This window comes from Sinocyclocheilus anshuiensis, unplaced genomic scaffold (assembly GCF_001515605.1).
Source record: "Sinocyclocheilus anshuiensis isolate Anshui unplaced genomic scaffold, SAMN03320099.WGS_v1.1 scaffold465, whole genome shotgun sequence".
In the NCBI taxonomy this organism is placed as follows: domain Eukaryota; kingdom Metazoa; phylum Chordata; class Actinopteri; order Cypriniformes; family Cyprinidae; genus Sinocyclocheilus; species Sinocyclocheilus anshuiensis.
In genome coordinates, this window is record NW_015539898.1 from 835,716 (window position 1) to 852,055 (window position 16,340).

At 36.2% G+C, this 16,340-nt stretch overlaps 1 protein-coding gene across 1 annotated transcript in view; it reads right to left on the bottom strand.

Moving 5' to 3' along the window:
* Positions 1 to 11,135: 11,135 nt before the first annotated feature.
* LOC107685961 (xyloside xylosyltransferase 1-like) overlaps positions 11,136 to 16,340 on the bottom strand; it is a 41,020-nt gene continuing 35,815 nt past the window's right edge. Inside the window, exon 5 of the mRNA XM_016482735.1 lies at positions 11,136 to 11,798. Coding sequence (XP_016338221.1) covers positions 11,402 to 11,798 — 397 coding nt within the window. The 3' untranslated portion in view covers positions 11,136 to 11,401. The remainder of the gene's footprint in view (positions 11,799 to 16,340) is intronic.

Consider the following 16,340-nt stretch of genomic DNA (forward strand, 5'->3'; position numbering starts at 1 on the left):
ATTAATACATATTTTTGACAATGTAAATCTAAAAAATGCAGTTAATTAAATAAAATATAATTTTTTATATACAATTTTAAAAACAAATCATTTTTAAATATATTATACAATAGAATTAATACATTATATTATTAACAAAGTATATAACAATTATATAAACAGAATGTAGGCCTATAATAATATTACTGTTGAATAATGAACTCATGATTGAATTCATGATGAATTTAGTGTCACTGTGCTTTTTGCAGAAAACCTGTTTATTTTTGGATACTGACATGGCGAAGACTCAACATATCCATCTGGATCTCTACATGATCCATCTGAAAGGTGCAAAAAGAAGATTAAAATAAAGGTGGGGTGTCGGCAGAAGAGGGTGTATTATTTGCGACGCCCGTCTAGCAGCAGGTATTCTCTACTGATACCTATTATATCTGCCTCCTGCAGATCTGATTTCCCAGCTATTATGTCTGCAAGAGCCATGAGGCAGCAAGAGTGGTTTATCCAAGACCGTCATATACTGACCTACATTTTGTGACACATTTCTGATGTTCTACCACATGCAACAGTTTCTTGTAAGTCCATGAGTCATCATAGAGAACCTGCAGACTCTGAAATAAGCATCAATACTGTTCCACCTGACCAACGGTGTCATCCATGACAATTACACACAATAAAAAGCAATAACATTAACACTGGCCAGGACAGCAGGGCTAGTGATGTTGTTACAGTGAGTCATTTTAAAGTGCACGAAAGGATAACTGACACGAACAAAAGAGAAGCATGAATGTGTATAATTATATAGCCATATGAATAACTACTATAACAGATCAATGGAGAAAAATTAGAAGAAAGATGTTATATAGTCCAAACTGATGTTAAATGGGAAAACTGGTGGGAGAATCTGGAAAACCTTGACACACATATCCAACCACAATTGTAGCCAGCATGGTTTTAAAATATAGAGTCCTTATAGACCATCATGCACTCAGAACTGACTTTGCCCCATTTACTCAAGTCTGCATCTGCTTCAGGGAACATTTCCCATCTCCATTACCAACCCTACACGTGTCCCTGGTCTGTAAGATCAGCCTTTAGTCTGTTGGGATTTGTCTCTACTAACTTTGCACATCTAGACTTTACATTCACTTTTTCTTCTTCAACCACTCTGTGCTTTGGGTCATTGTCATGTTGGAAGGTAAACCTTCTTCACATTGACAACTTTCTGGCAGAGTGCAGGAGATTTTCCTCAAGAATTTGACGGTATTTTGCCCCATCCATTTTTCCTTCTATCCTGACAAGTGCTCCAGTCCCTGCTGCAGAGAAACTCCCCCAGAACAGGATATTACCACCGCCATGTTTTACTGGAGGAATGCTGTTATTTGGATGGTGAGCTGTATTTAGATTTCCGCCAGACATATCGTTTGGTGTTGTGGCCAAATAATTCAATTTTAGTCTTATCTGCCTCAGAATCTTCAAGGTGTGTTTTGGCAAAGCTCAGTCATGACTGCATGTGGCCTTTCTTGAGGAATGGCTTTTTTTCTTGCAACTCGTAGGCCTCTTGGTCGCCTCTCTGATCAGTTTCCTTCTGGCTCTTTCATCCAGTTTGGAGCAACGTCCTGATCCAGGGAGGGTCGGTGTTGTACCAAATACCTTCCACTTCATAATAATAGACTTCTCTGTGCTTCTAGGCATTGACAAAGCCTTAGAATTTTTTTTTGTATCCATCTCCTGACTTGTGCCTGCCCACAACTTTATCCCGGAGATCTTTTGACAGTGCCTTGCCACCCATAGTTGATTGTTTGCTTCAGTTGCACTACCAAGGACTGAAATGCTTACGTTGCACTGAGTAAATACAGCTGGATAAAACAAAAACTGTGTCTGTCTTCATTTCAGGTTGCAAACCAACAACGTGTGATTATTTTAAATGGGGGTGATTCTTTTCTTTGCCCACTGTATGTATGTGTGTATGTATATATATATATATATATATATACCGTCTGTATGTGTGTGTGTGTGTGTGTGTATATATATATATATATATTTTCATGTACACTTCCATTCAAAAGACAAAAGAGAGCAAATTTATGTTTACAAATTTACTTCATTTTTATCCTTCTGGTTAAATATTGTGCAGCAAACATCATAAGCAAGTTGTTAATTCTAGCAAATGGTATAACCATGGTATAAGCGGGATAATGCTAGCTGTGCATTAAACTTCACGTCTGGTGGTTCTTGGCCTCCACGTCGTGGAGTAAATCGTTTAATGCACAGCTATCCTGCATTATCCCTTACTTATAAAATTATGTTTCTGATCCAGTTCCTTGTTGAAATATAATCATTTACACAGTGGCTGTCAAAACCTTTTTTGACGACAGATTTATTTAAACATACATTAAATAATCAAGACATCACTAACAGGTCAAGTAAAATTTAATGAATATATAAGCTAATACAGTGCATACAGTATATTTAGCGAAACCGCATCTTTCTGTGGTTAAAACACTAATTGATACACAAGATCTTTCAATATACCTTAAGACGTTCATTCATGTTTATTTGTGGAAGGGATGATTGCGTTTACTCGCGCTCCGCCGCTTGAACTGAGGCGCCTATACAGTGATCTGTCACGCGACATCAAAGAGCGTCAAAACGGCATTTATTGTTTGAATTTCCAGATATAATGGACAGAATTTGAAAGATGAGACTTTTGTTTGTTTCAGTGTATCAAAACAGAGCTTATCGTGATTATTTGTGGTAAAAATTGGTTAAAAGGCTACAACGCTGTATTCGTCGTGTGCACATGTGTATCGAACCGAAAGACACGTACCGAAAATTTGAGGTATCTTACTGCCTCTTACTGAGTGGTACTATATTACATAGAGAGACCATTTTATCCCAAATCAAGTTTCGGCGGACATTGTTTAGTTGGATATCCTGTTTCAATCTGCAATACATCACATTGTAAGGCTTTAATTTGTCCATCAATCTGAACTTTTCAGTTGTCTTCCTTACAAACAAAAACCGTATAATGTTCACAGAGACTGTGCAAGACCAGTAAATCCCTGAGTCAACTGATAATCACACTGCTGTCATCTCAAACCAATCAGTATGTCGCATAAATCAGGTCAAGTATCGCCCATAAAAGGTGAAAACTGTGCTGAAGGGCACTTTGTTAAAGAGAAAAAAGAAAGAAAAGCAGAAAAATCTATTTCAACTGCCAGAGGAGATCAATTGCAGACATAAATATTTCATTAATATTTCATCTCATATGGCGATCACTCTTCACTCAAGCCTGCAGCGCAATAATGGATAATTATTTGAAGATTGCTGTTTTTTTTTCCTCACAGCAAGTTTTTAGAAAGCTGTGTGTGATGTTACCTTATGAGACCTGCAGTTCCGGCAGCATTTCTCAGTGATGGGAAGATTATGAAACCTATATAACAGAAACACCTTAATTTGTTGACCTTTAAAGGTCAGTGAAACTGAGATATCTGTACCTGAAATATGGCGTTTATATGGGAAAATCAAGGACATCCAAATACCCTTTAAATGCTAAACAATCACAGTCCGGACTGAGATCCATCTGAGGGTATATGAGTATAGACGTGATACTTCTGTCACCATGTCCCCATTTCCTCCTACATACTGACATGGCAACAGACCGTCAGCGTTCAGTCATTATGGTGTGCGGTGACTCAATGAGCTAAAAGCACATGTGTGAGAACAGCAGGCTATTGATAACACACACACACACATTCATCAGCTCAAGTCTCTTCTCAAAAGTCAACCCAATTTACACTACTGTTCGAAAGTTTAAGGTCAGTACAATTTTTTTTAATGTTTTTGTCTCTAATGCTCATCAAGGCTGCATTTATTTGATTTAAAATATAATAAATCAGTAATATTATAAAAATTATTACCATTTAAAATAACTTTTCTATTTTAATATATTTTAAAAGTAATTTTAAAATAATTTATTCCTATGATTCGAGTAATTTATTCCTATGATTCAAAGCTGAATTTTTAGCATCATTACTCCAGTTTTCAGTGTCACATGATACTTCAGATATCATGCTAATATGCTGATTTGCTGCTCAATAAACATTTCTTCTTATTATCTGTAAGGGAAACAGGTCAATTTAGCTCAAAGGGAATCATTTATGATTTTAAAGGGAATTTGGACAGAATCACTGTTTTACGGCCGATCACTGAGTCGGCCAGCGATTCATTGAACGAGCCGTATAACATCAATTCTACAATGGATATTAATATCCAAAGTATAGTGAAAACACTATTAATTAGCACAGTAACAAGATCGGCAGTTTAAGACATTAACTTGTAAGCACAAAACACAAGATACTTCTCTTTTCAATATAAATAAGGCTTTATTGGATAAATCTAAGACATATAAACTAATCTAACACATGAACACACGCATTCACACAAGTTGCAGAAAGAGAGAAAGTGAGGAAATAATGAGTCTCTGTGGAATTCGGCTCCTCGTGTTTCAACTATGTTCTTGATCAAGTCTTAAATTGTCTAATTCGGTCTGATACCCTACACATCAATGTTTAAAACCGCTTTATATTTTTGTCGAAACTGTGAAACATTTTTTTCAGGACTCTTTGATGAATAAAAAGTTAAATAGAACAGCATTTATTTAAAATAAAAATTATTATAAATGTCACTTTTGATCAATTTAATAGGTCTTTGCTGAAGTAGTAATTTGTGTATAAAAATATCTTACAACTTTTCTTTTTGGGAGAAGAGAAAAATCTCCCCTTCAATCATCAGGATCCATCTAATTCCAGATGGATAAAATGATGCGCTGTCCTACATTTTTTCTTGTTATATCACATTGTATTATTAAAAAAAGCTTGAAGACATCATTTCATGTTGACTTCACCAGTATCTATCCAAAAACCTGTCATATTTAAATGAGTGACAAGGGTTAGAAAAATCGGGCTTGTCTAAAGACGGCACAGAATGACTCCATCATTGGCTGGGCATAAAGTTCATGGAAGCATATCACACCTGGGTAATTTAACATCATTATCCTGGACCATCATTTTTGAAACTCAATTTCAGGCAGAATGCACTTCTTTCATTTCATCTGGCAGGAATCCAATGATATTCATCACATGGCTAACTGACTTTCCAAAAAAAAAGGACTGCTGAATTTGCAGAGAATTCGCCCTCAGAGGTCCTGAAAATATGTAGCATACAATTGGAAGGCAACACTTCCCACAAGTCAAACACCCTAAGAATTAGTGATTCTTGAATTGAAACAGCTAAAACATACATGAGACACATGCATCATTACATTATAAATTAGATTATGTCCCTAAATGGTCCCTAAATATGTTCAAAAGAGCACATCTGTCTTCATAACGTTCTGGTGCCTAGTCTGAATTCAATCAAAAAAAGTCAGATCACTCTTAAAAGAATAACAACACACAGTTTGATATCTAATATCTTATATATTGTCCTACTGTACATTCATTTACTCTCACTTTCTGTTCAAACCTTGTTAACCAGTTCTCAATGGGATACATCCTGTCTTTTCTTACCTCCCCTTGATGTTAGGTAGCGCTGCAATTCAATAAGATTTCATCAGGACATTTCTCCCCACAGCACTTCTGCCAACACTCAGAGCTCTAAGGAGAATCAAAAGAAAGATGTGAAATGATGCTGATTTGGATGCATTTCAATTTCAAAGGTCCCCAATGTTCAGAACAGTGAGTCACAGCACCAGTCTGAATGTGTCCTATCAAATAATAGAACAAACGTAAATTGGATGTCCAATGTTCTGCCAGTGCATCTGTAGGTAGGATAATAACATTATGTGAAAATCATCATTTAGTTCATGCAAAAATGAAAATTCTGTCATCGTTTGTTTTCCATCATGTCATTCCAAATCTGTATGACTCACTTTCTTCTGTGGAACACAAAGTATTTTGAAGAATGTTTTGTTCTAAAACAAAATTGGACCCCATTGACTTTCATTGTATGAAACAAAAACAGGCATAGTTAAAATATGCATGCAATGGACATTATGTTGAATAAGTAACTGGTCAAAATGAAATGGAAACAACTGGAATTGAATGTCTTGAGAGCTAAATAGTGGATATTTAGTTCGAAAGAATCACACTTTCGGGATCATTCATTTTATAATAATGCACCTGCACAAAATTTTATAAAACTCATTTCCAGATTTATAGGACAAACAAACAAAGGATGCACCTGGTGCTTCCATGACAATAAGTAAACAAAACTGTCAGGATACAATTTTAGGAGTGGGAAAAATAGGTTAGTGTGCTACATTAATGTAGGTCAGTGCTGCCCTCACCTGCAGTTTTCTGAGTGCGAGCAAAGCCCACATGACCGACGTCTTACTGACAACTGAGGGCCCGAGGAGACGGGGGACAAAACACATCATTTAATCCAGCTGAAATGGAGGACTCGGGTCTGTTCATGCCCCCTCGCAGGCTTTAAAAATGTCATCCGTGACGTAATTCAACTTATTGAGTTACACAGAGCAGTGTACGGGCGTCATGGCGACATATAAGCTTTAAATTATGGGAAATTAATAATATACTGAATGGGACGACCGCAGTTTGGAGGTGCACAAGTCTGACCCACATTTAGAGTCCTGGCTGCAGTTTGCTCAGAGTGAATGTATTTATCTAAAGAGCATGCATCCATCAAGATAAGCATTTACACTGCAAACACCTCTGTACTGAAATATTTTACAGTTTAATGGCAAAGATGCATTTGTGTTGATCAACTAATAACCAGCAATATGTGAACTAAAGCATGACTATTGCTAGGGTTAAGGATTTAAACAAGTACCTAATTGTTCACACTAATGATTTGCAATGACAAAGTGAAGTAACGTTATTAAATTTCAATAAACGTTGAATGAGGGATGCACAGATAAAAAATTTGGTCAATACAGATAATCTGATTAGTTTCATGTTAAAGCTGATAACCAATAAATGCCCAATGTTAAAAGATCTATGAAATATGATCTGAATGAATAAAAAATAAAACACCAACAGTTAAAATCAATAGTTTTAAATACTAACAAGTAAAAGAAAATTTAAGCATCCCAACACTATAATGTACAACATAAAAAAAAAAAAAATACACATCACATTCATTTGGATTTGTTGAAGATTATGCTACCATTCAAAAGAGTAGGGTCAGAAAGATTGTATTTTTAATGTTTTTTGTCACTTATGATCACCAAGGCTGACTTTATTTGAAATACAGTAAAAACAATTAAATTATTTATTCCTGTGATGGCAAAGCTGAATTTTCCTCCAGTAAACATTACTCCAGTCTTCAGTGTTACATGATCCTTCAGAAATCATTCTAATATGCTGATATGGTGCTCAAGAAACATTTCATATTATTATCAATGTTAAAAACTGCTTTTTGTATTATTATTATTATTTAGCATTTTTAATAGAAAATTGAGAATAACAGCATTTATTTGAAATACAAATCTTTTGTAACAACGTGAAAGTCGTTTCTGATACTTTTCATCAATTTAATGCATCCCTACTGAATAAAAGTATTTCTATTCATTTCTATTAAAAAAAATCTTGCTGACTCTAAGCCATACATTTACCACAATGTACATTTAACAGTCTTTTTAAATTATTGTTTTTAAAGATTAACTTAAAGTGAGATTTAGATTATAGAGGAAATGAGCTGCACAATTAAAACCAATATCGTATGATAAATTAAAAAACTTATAATATCAGACTCTAGCAACCACCTAGAAACCATTCAGAACACAATAGCAAAAAGTAGGAAAGTTGTTGTGCAAATTCCAACAAAGTTGGTGACAAGTTAAGCAGAAGTGAGCAAAATCCACATTGTCTTCAAAAATGCAAACATCTATAGTTGCCACTACTACAGACAACATAACAGTATCATGACACAAGGATCAGGGATAGATTCAATCCAAATGAAGCAGGAAATAGCTGAATTGCAATCTTTTGGGGAGGTCAGGGGGTTAACCCTCAATTCTGCTGTTAATTTTAATCAAGTTGACATTAACTAGATCTTTCAGGACTGCCAATCTTGAGATGCTTTATACATAAATCATGTACATACAGGACTCCAAAAAACAACACAAGGGCATAAGAGAAACAGAGCAATGGGACAAAAGAAGATTCTCTGAAGCAGCTGACAAACAGAAAGAAAATCATGATTGTGTTGTGAGGTGACAGAATTTAGGTCACAACACCACTTTGATTTCTTCGACATTCATGCTGCAAAACACTGCCAGCTCAGACAATGCTGTGAAAATTGGAACTGGGATAAAGGACACAGGCCTCCGCACAACACATAAGGATGCTTGATCAAATAAGCAAAACCCATCCTGGATATTCAACTGCAGAGCCATCTAAAAATTGTGAGAGCTCCACTTCAAAATGAAACTGATATAGCAACATGCAAAAACATGTAGACTACGGCTCATTTTTAATGCATAAAGAAAGAGAAATGCAATAGGATCTTAAGAAATAGAAGGAATTTTATTCAGACCACCAATACATTTGCATGGAGAGAACGATATATTAGATACATTACAAATGTGATTTTCCTTCACTTCTGGAATTCTGTTCATTAGCTTTAATACATTCAATTTCTATGACACAACATATATTACACAACAAGTGTGTGTTTTACATTCATCACTAAAAATTGAATGACAAACAGGTGGATCTTTAGAAAGAATAACCTGTACTATATAGAAGTCTAGCTTGTGGAGGTTGTATTAAATTTTCCTTATACTAAAACTTGTTTTATTCTATCAATCTTCCCTGAGAGATTCCTTTGGAAAACAAAATGTTCATGGAAAACTAGGTAAACACAAAATACACATATGATTCGGTGTCGTTCATATAACCAACTGTTGCTGTGAATTGCATGCAACAATTTAGAGTCTTTTATGAGCCTATCGTTCAAAAGTTTGGGGTCAGTAAGATTTTTTTAAAATAAATAAATTCATACTTTTATTCAAAAAGGATGCATTAAACTGATCAAAAGTGAAAAATATTTCTATTTCAAATAAATGCTGTTCTTTCTATTCATCAAATAATCCTATAAAATTGTACCAGTTTCCACAAAAAATATTAAGCAGCAGTTTTCAACATTGATAATAAGAAGAAATGTTTCTACATTTTAAAACATATTCAAGGAGAAAACAGTTATTTTAAATTTTAATAATATTTTACAATATTACTGTTTTACTGTATTTTTGATCAATAAATGCAGCCCTGGTGATCATAAGAGACTTCCCTCAAAAAAATTACAAATCTTGCCTACCCCCAACTTTTGAACGATAACGTACAAATTGAGATTTACACCGAAATATGCCTCATGCTCATCTTTCAGGAATGAGACCCAATGAAAATTAATACAAAAGAAAGAAAACAGGAAAAAAGCGCAAATACTTCATGTGATGCGGTTAATTAGTTAAAGGGGTCATTGAATGCTACAAGTTGTTTGAACTGAAATGTGTGTTGGCAGTGTGTGTACACAACCACCCTATAATGATAAAAATCCACCCAGTGGTTTTTAAAAAAAAAATCTGGTTAAATGTTTCCCCCTTTCTCAAATCGAGCTGTTTTTTACACTACCATTGAGAAATTTTAACCAAACTATGTTATAGGCTTTTCATTAAGACCCCAAACAATCATATCAACTTGTGGAAAATGGGCATCCTTTGACCCCTTTAAACATTTTGCTTTTAACTTGATCAGGCAAAAGCTGGTCTAAAATGGTTAGACAAAGCATGACCGCACTCCCAACAAAACAAAAAACTGATTCTTTGAAAATCCCAAAGACGCTTAACCTCACAAAACTGGACACAGAAGAGCTTGACGTAGGAATTCATGGCTGCCTGCCAACACTTGTGAGGCCTCATTATAAGTTCTTTCTCTCCACCTGCTGATTTGACATTGCACAGGTTATTACGAGCATTTCACACAATCCCACAAAGTTTCGCAGCAACATCGCTCAATAAATGCCAGCCAACCACAACAGCTAGTGCTCTACCCTCGAAATCTAGTGTATATCCCCCTCAAGGCAGAGGCTGTTCCCTTTGGAATTCTCCAGCAAATCCCACTTCCACATTTCTCAGGCGGATCAGAGCACCTCGGCAAGAATGTTTTCTAGATGAGACCACTGATCAGATGTTCTAGATGCTATCTTGGCTGTTCTAAGGCGATTCAGTTGCACATCACAGAGAAAACGGATTTCCAACATCAGCGCATAAAAACTCAGGAAAGTGGGTCAACAACCCTTTCCACCCTGCTTTCATCACTGCATAAAAACATAGGAATGAAGTGGAGAATGTGGCTTAAAGTGGGAACGCATTGCATTGAAAATAAAACCAGTAAAAATATACACATCAGCTCTCTCCACTTTTTAAAGCATGCATTAGGAAGTGGCACCTCAATGTGACTGCAAGAGTGCAACTGCACCTGTAAACAATACACATTTTAACGTGAGGAAAAGACTCTCTGATTGGCTCCTTCCCTGCTGTCTAAGAGCGATTTGATGAGACACCTGCATGAGGAAACTCAGACTACTGAGAGTCAAAGCTGCACTGCATTATTTAAATAGAGAAAAACAACTGGTATTTAAATGGATAGTTCACCCAAAAATGAAAATTACCTCATGATTTACTCACCCTCAAGCCATCCTAGATGTATATGACTTTCCACTTTCTGACGAATACAATCAGAGTTATATTACAAAATGTCCTGGCTCTTCCAAGCTTTATTATGGCAGTGAATGGGGTCGAGATTTTGAAGCCCAAAAAAGTGCATCCATCCATCATATAAAGTGCTCCACACGGCTCTGTGGGGTTAATAAAGGCCTTCTGAAATGAAGCGATGCATTTGTGTAAGAAAAATATAAATATTTAAAACTTTTTAAACCGTAATCTCTAGTTTCCGCTAACTGTCGTACTGTATGCGTGTTCACGAGAGAGTGGTGTTCCAGCGGATGACGTAGGACATTTTTAATATAACTCCGATTGTGTTTGTCTGAAAGAAGAAAGTCATAAACACCTAGGACGGCTTGAGGGTGAGTAAATCATGGGGTAATTTTCATTTTTGAGTGAACTATCCCTTTAAGTCAGAGACTTTTAGTAACTTTGGAAAGGCGCCAACAGCCTCAGTGGTGTTAAATGAATGATTCATGTGGTAATGGCTGGATTATATTGTGTAAATGTGATTACTCATGGGAATGCTACACTATTAGCACCTCTAACAATGAGCCCCTTCTGCCTCGGTCCACTTGATTTAAAGTTTGTTCAAGATGTGCAAACAAAATGAGTTTAATCGAAAAGTTAGCATTCAAAGATGCAATTTGAACCTCAGTCATCAGGTATGGGAGTGTTGCAATTGCCGTGGTAGATGTGCACCGGCCCATCGCAGTGATAGTACAGCAGGAAGACGTCACCATACCCGTGTTCCCTCCACCATGTGCAAAGCTGTCGGTTCCAGCCGCAGAAAAGTGGGTAAAAGAGTTCCCTGTGCTCCATCCCGATCATTGTGAAGAAATCCTGATCGCCCAGGTGCCCCCGAAAGTGGTATTTTTCCGCGAGATGAGCCATCCGCTCGGGCTCCAGAAGCTGGTTGTATAAGGTAGAGTGACGCATGGCGTCAAGGTTCAGAAGCATTACGCCGCTGTTGAAGCCGGGCAGACCATCTGGTGGAGGGTCACCCACATGGGACTTGGGATTCTCTTTGCGGTACTGCCAGAAAGTGTGCCTATAACACACAGAGAAGACAATGCAAAGAAGAATTTAAGCAAAGAATTAGAGCGTTACTATCATACCTAGGTTTACAGATGTGAACAATCCCATAATTTTACCATATAACTCACAGCCCACATTCTACGCAAAAATGACACATTAACTCATGCAGCTGCTTGAGGAGAGGTCTGCTATTACTTTAAGTGATCAGACTAATGATTTCACCTTTTAAATAGATAAATAAATAAATAAAACCATTAAATTAAATAATAAATCTATTCTAATAAAGAAGAAATTTAAGTGTATATTTAAAAATTGTATTTAAAAAAATTAAATAAAATAAAAAAATATATAAAAATGTTCTTTTGCAACAAATAAATACTAAAATAAAATTATAGAAATAAAATAAAATAATACACAAAAATAAAAAAATTCCAATAATAATAATAATAATACAATAGCACTTGCAATGGAGAAAACCCCCCGTCATATATAGGGATCAGACTATCATACTTAAGAGTGGGCTCTCTTAACTTTTGACACCTAGCAACCACCCAGGACATCTTAGAAACCACCTAGCAATGCACTTACAACCATTGAGAACATTTCTGCAAAAGCATAGTACAACATTTCTGGACAAAAATATGATTCTGCTCATGTTTTTGTTCTCAAATGAATTATTTTTTCAAATAGAGCTGTTTCTAGCTAAAGTATTAATAACCAGGGTGACAGTAGTGCTGTTTCAGGGAGTAGAGACTTCAGTGAAGAATAGAGAAGCTTTAAGAAAGAAAGAAAGAAAATAAAAAATACAAAAGAACACAGAAAACAGCAGAAGAACAATAGTTAAGCTGTAAAAACAAGCATGAAGGCCTAACAATGTGTATTCATAATAACTCTGAAGTATATAGACAAGTCAAGTTGGAAACTGAAAATTTTAATCTTGAGACTTTAACATGAGATTGACCCAAGGAAGTAAGCCTGAGGCGAACTCAACCTATAGACTGAGGCATGTGGAAAATCCTGAAAATCTCTAGCATGTTTTTTTTTTTTTTTAAGTGAACTGAGATTTAGCGGTGATGCAGCATGTGGGCTTGTTTAAGTCCAAGACCATGCACTGCTCATAACAGAAACCGTGGACTGCTGAAACCAAGCTTATTCAAAGTAGCTTTGATCCATCAAGTCAATGCCCCCTGCAGGGAATTCCTCAGAGCTTCTCCTGAAGTTCATAGATGCTCTCTTGCTTTAAAAAAGCCCAAGCTGGGAAGGAAACAACAAAGAGATTTCTGAAGCTCCTGGACTGTTCATTTGACAGCAGGAGAACAGAACCAGACAGGATGACACAATCTTGAAGCTTTTATCTTTCTCCCAGAGACTCCAATTTAGTGCAACTCCAGTCCATGGGAGCATCATCAGGAACACAGGTAAACAAGAACATGACTGCAACACTAACTCAGAGGGCCCTGCCAGCGCTTTGATGGAGCTGCTTAAAGAGCTTTGTGAGATTCCTGTTCCTCTAAGAAGTCTTTCCATAAAGTTCAGGTATAAAGTTATCATTATTTTAATCTTTTCTATAAAGACTTGTTCTGCACACTTTGTTTTCTTAAATGCACATAACATAAATGTACATGTGCATTAAATTGTGTAAAATAAGGGACAAAGAAGTACGCTTTGAAGCAGCAATTCACATCTAACAAATGAAAATTTGGTCATCGTTTGCTCACCCTAATGTGTTTTCCACACCTGTATGAATTTCTTTCTAATGTGGAACACACAATATGAAATTTGAGGAATCCAAATCTGATAAAAAAAATACATTAATAATTGTATTTTTATTTTCTGTATTTTTATTATCCCCCCCCCATGAAAAGAAATAATAAAAATAAATGAATGAATGCATGCTTTAAGTTTAAATCAAATAATAAATAATTACAATGAAAAACAAACCACCAAATGAGATTTGAGAGCAACGACAGATTTTTAGTGAATAAACTTCTGTATCTCTGACATTAATAATTGTATTTTTATTTTCTGTATTTTATTGTTTATTTTTTATTTCCTCCAAACAACATTCAAACTGAAAGTAAAAAAACACACACACACACACAGACACACACACACACACACACACACACACACACACACACACACACACACAAATATATATATATATATATGTGTGTGTGTGTGTGTGTTTAAATTTAAATCAAATACTCAACTATAACAAAGAAAAAGATATCCCCAAATAGGATTTGAGAGCAACAACAGATTTTCAGTGAAAAAAACACTTCTGCATGTGTTCATGGGTTAAATGGAATATTTGTCCTTGCTCAGTTTTTTGATTGGAAAAGAGCAGCAAAATGATTCTTCACATATTTAATGTTCCACAGAAGAAAGTCATACTGGTCTGCAATGACATGAGAAAATTAAGATTATTATTTTGGGATGAGCTATCAATCACTACACTAAAAACAGCAAGAAGAAGAGTGATAAAACACTTCTGTGCATCTCTTTCCCTTTAATTCCAGCACCTGCGGATCTGAGGTGGCATGACACAGAATATTTAGGCCACTCTCTGCGAGTCTTCTTCTAATCAAATATTCATGAGGAGATACAGCACTCTGAAAAATGCTGCATGTCAGATGTAAGGGCATGGCTGAGGCACTCTGGGTCAGGATGAACACGTGACTGGGCCATCCCTAATGAACGAAGCTACAGAAAGATCCCAATTATAGCTGCGTTATTCAGTCTTTAAATGGAATTTGTGAAGTCAGAGTTGAAAACAGCGGGTGTCACCACGCAAATGCGCATCAACAGTGTGGGTTGAGACAGCAGAATGGCAACTTCCTGTGCTGTCTTTCCAGCTCAGCATCGGCACTTTAACACAAAAACTTTTCCCTGCTGTTTAATGGCCTCCTCCATTAAATCCAGAGGAATGTCACATGGCACTTCCACATTTCATGTCTAGTTTTAGTGTCTTTTTTTTACAAGTGGCAAGACCTATATGTCTGTTTGAGAGGATGTACGTGCTCTGCGGTACAGATCTAGGAGAATTCATCACCATTAACAACTGGATGGCATTTTGCTGTACATGTGACTCAGGAAAGGAAATGAATGTATTTTGGCATTATGCAAACAAACTGTAAGTAAAGTATACAATGGTATTTTTCCAACTAAAAAAAGTTGAATGCTAGCTATACATTAAATGCTAGCTATAAAAATAGCATCAGAAAATAGAGCCTTTTTTAACAAAAACTGTTAAAAATGCATTCTTCATCACTGTCAGAGTGTCAGTTCCACCACAGAATATGACAGCATTGAAACTCTATTATATATATATTAATCATCACATTTAGCATTCATAAAATGTTAACATTTTAAATGCAGCCCTTTTATTCATAAAAATGTCATTTTCATCAGTCATTTCCACCACAGAATGCTGTTAAACAAAAAATATATAATATAACACACAATGCTGGCTAAGCAATTATCCTCAGAAAATTCGTCCATTTTATTCCAAAAATAGTTTCAAATGTCATTTTAATTACGGTCACTTCACAATGCAAAAAGTGTTGTAAATGTTCATGTTTTACCAAACCAAGGTTTTACTTTTAAAGGTCACATATTTTACACTTTTCTGGAGTTTTATTTTAAGTCTTGATGTCCTTAAGAATATATATTTGCGGTATAAGTACCAAAAACCATCTCAACATATTTTTACAGTTCCTCTCTCAGGAGCTCTGCAAAGAACAGGTCGAGTTTGGCCTGTCACTGTTGTTTTCTGAGTGACGCACGGCCAGACCAACCACAGGTAACTAGGGTCATGTATGCTGTAGCCTGCTGTGGATTGGTGATACTCACAAGTAAGGTCAATAGAAACACCGGTAAGGATGGTCACTGCTGAGGGAAATGTTGTCCGGCCTTACATGTTTGAGCCGAACTCAGACCCCAAATCAGCGATGACAGGAGACAACCAACCACCTCCTCAAACGCGCTTAAAACAGGATGTTTCAGAATGGTAATTCATGTTTTTTTTTTTCAAACACCGAATGCAGTAAATACAAACCTGACCAGCCGAGCATTTGTGATCACGTGAACTTGAAGACACTTGTACAAATGCGGATGGGTGACATGAATGGAAATGATTCCAGACTGGCGATGTAGTATTTGGATCTGTATTCTGTACTGTACTTTCCTGCGCTCAAACCTGCCAATCTAAAGGATCAAACGCCCGTGTATTGCATTTGAGGTAATTTGTGAATTAGCATAGACTTAGTCTAAATAAAACAATTTGCAACTGTTACTATTATCACACTTGTATACAAAACTTTGTATTATGCTTGTTATAGAGTGTGTGACGTCACGTGCACTACAGCCGGTGGCAATAGACAACGGTTGACGCGGTTGTCACGGTGACCGTCACAGCCCTACTGTGCAATGATGTAGTTTTAGATCCAGACTGAACAGCGTTTTCTCGACATGTTTCCATGTTGTTGTTGCTCAGCAATGGCATGGACGCGATGTTGTCTGGGGGTTTGGCAAAAGGAGAGTGGGACTGTGG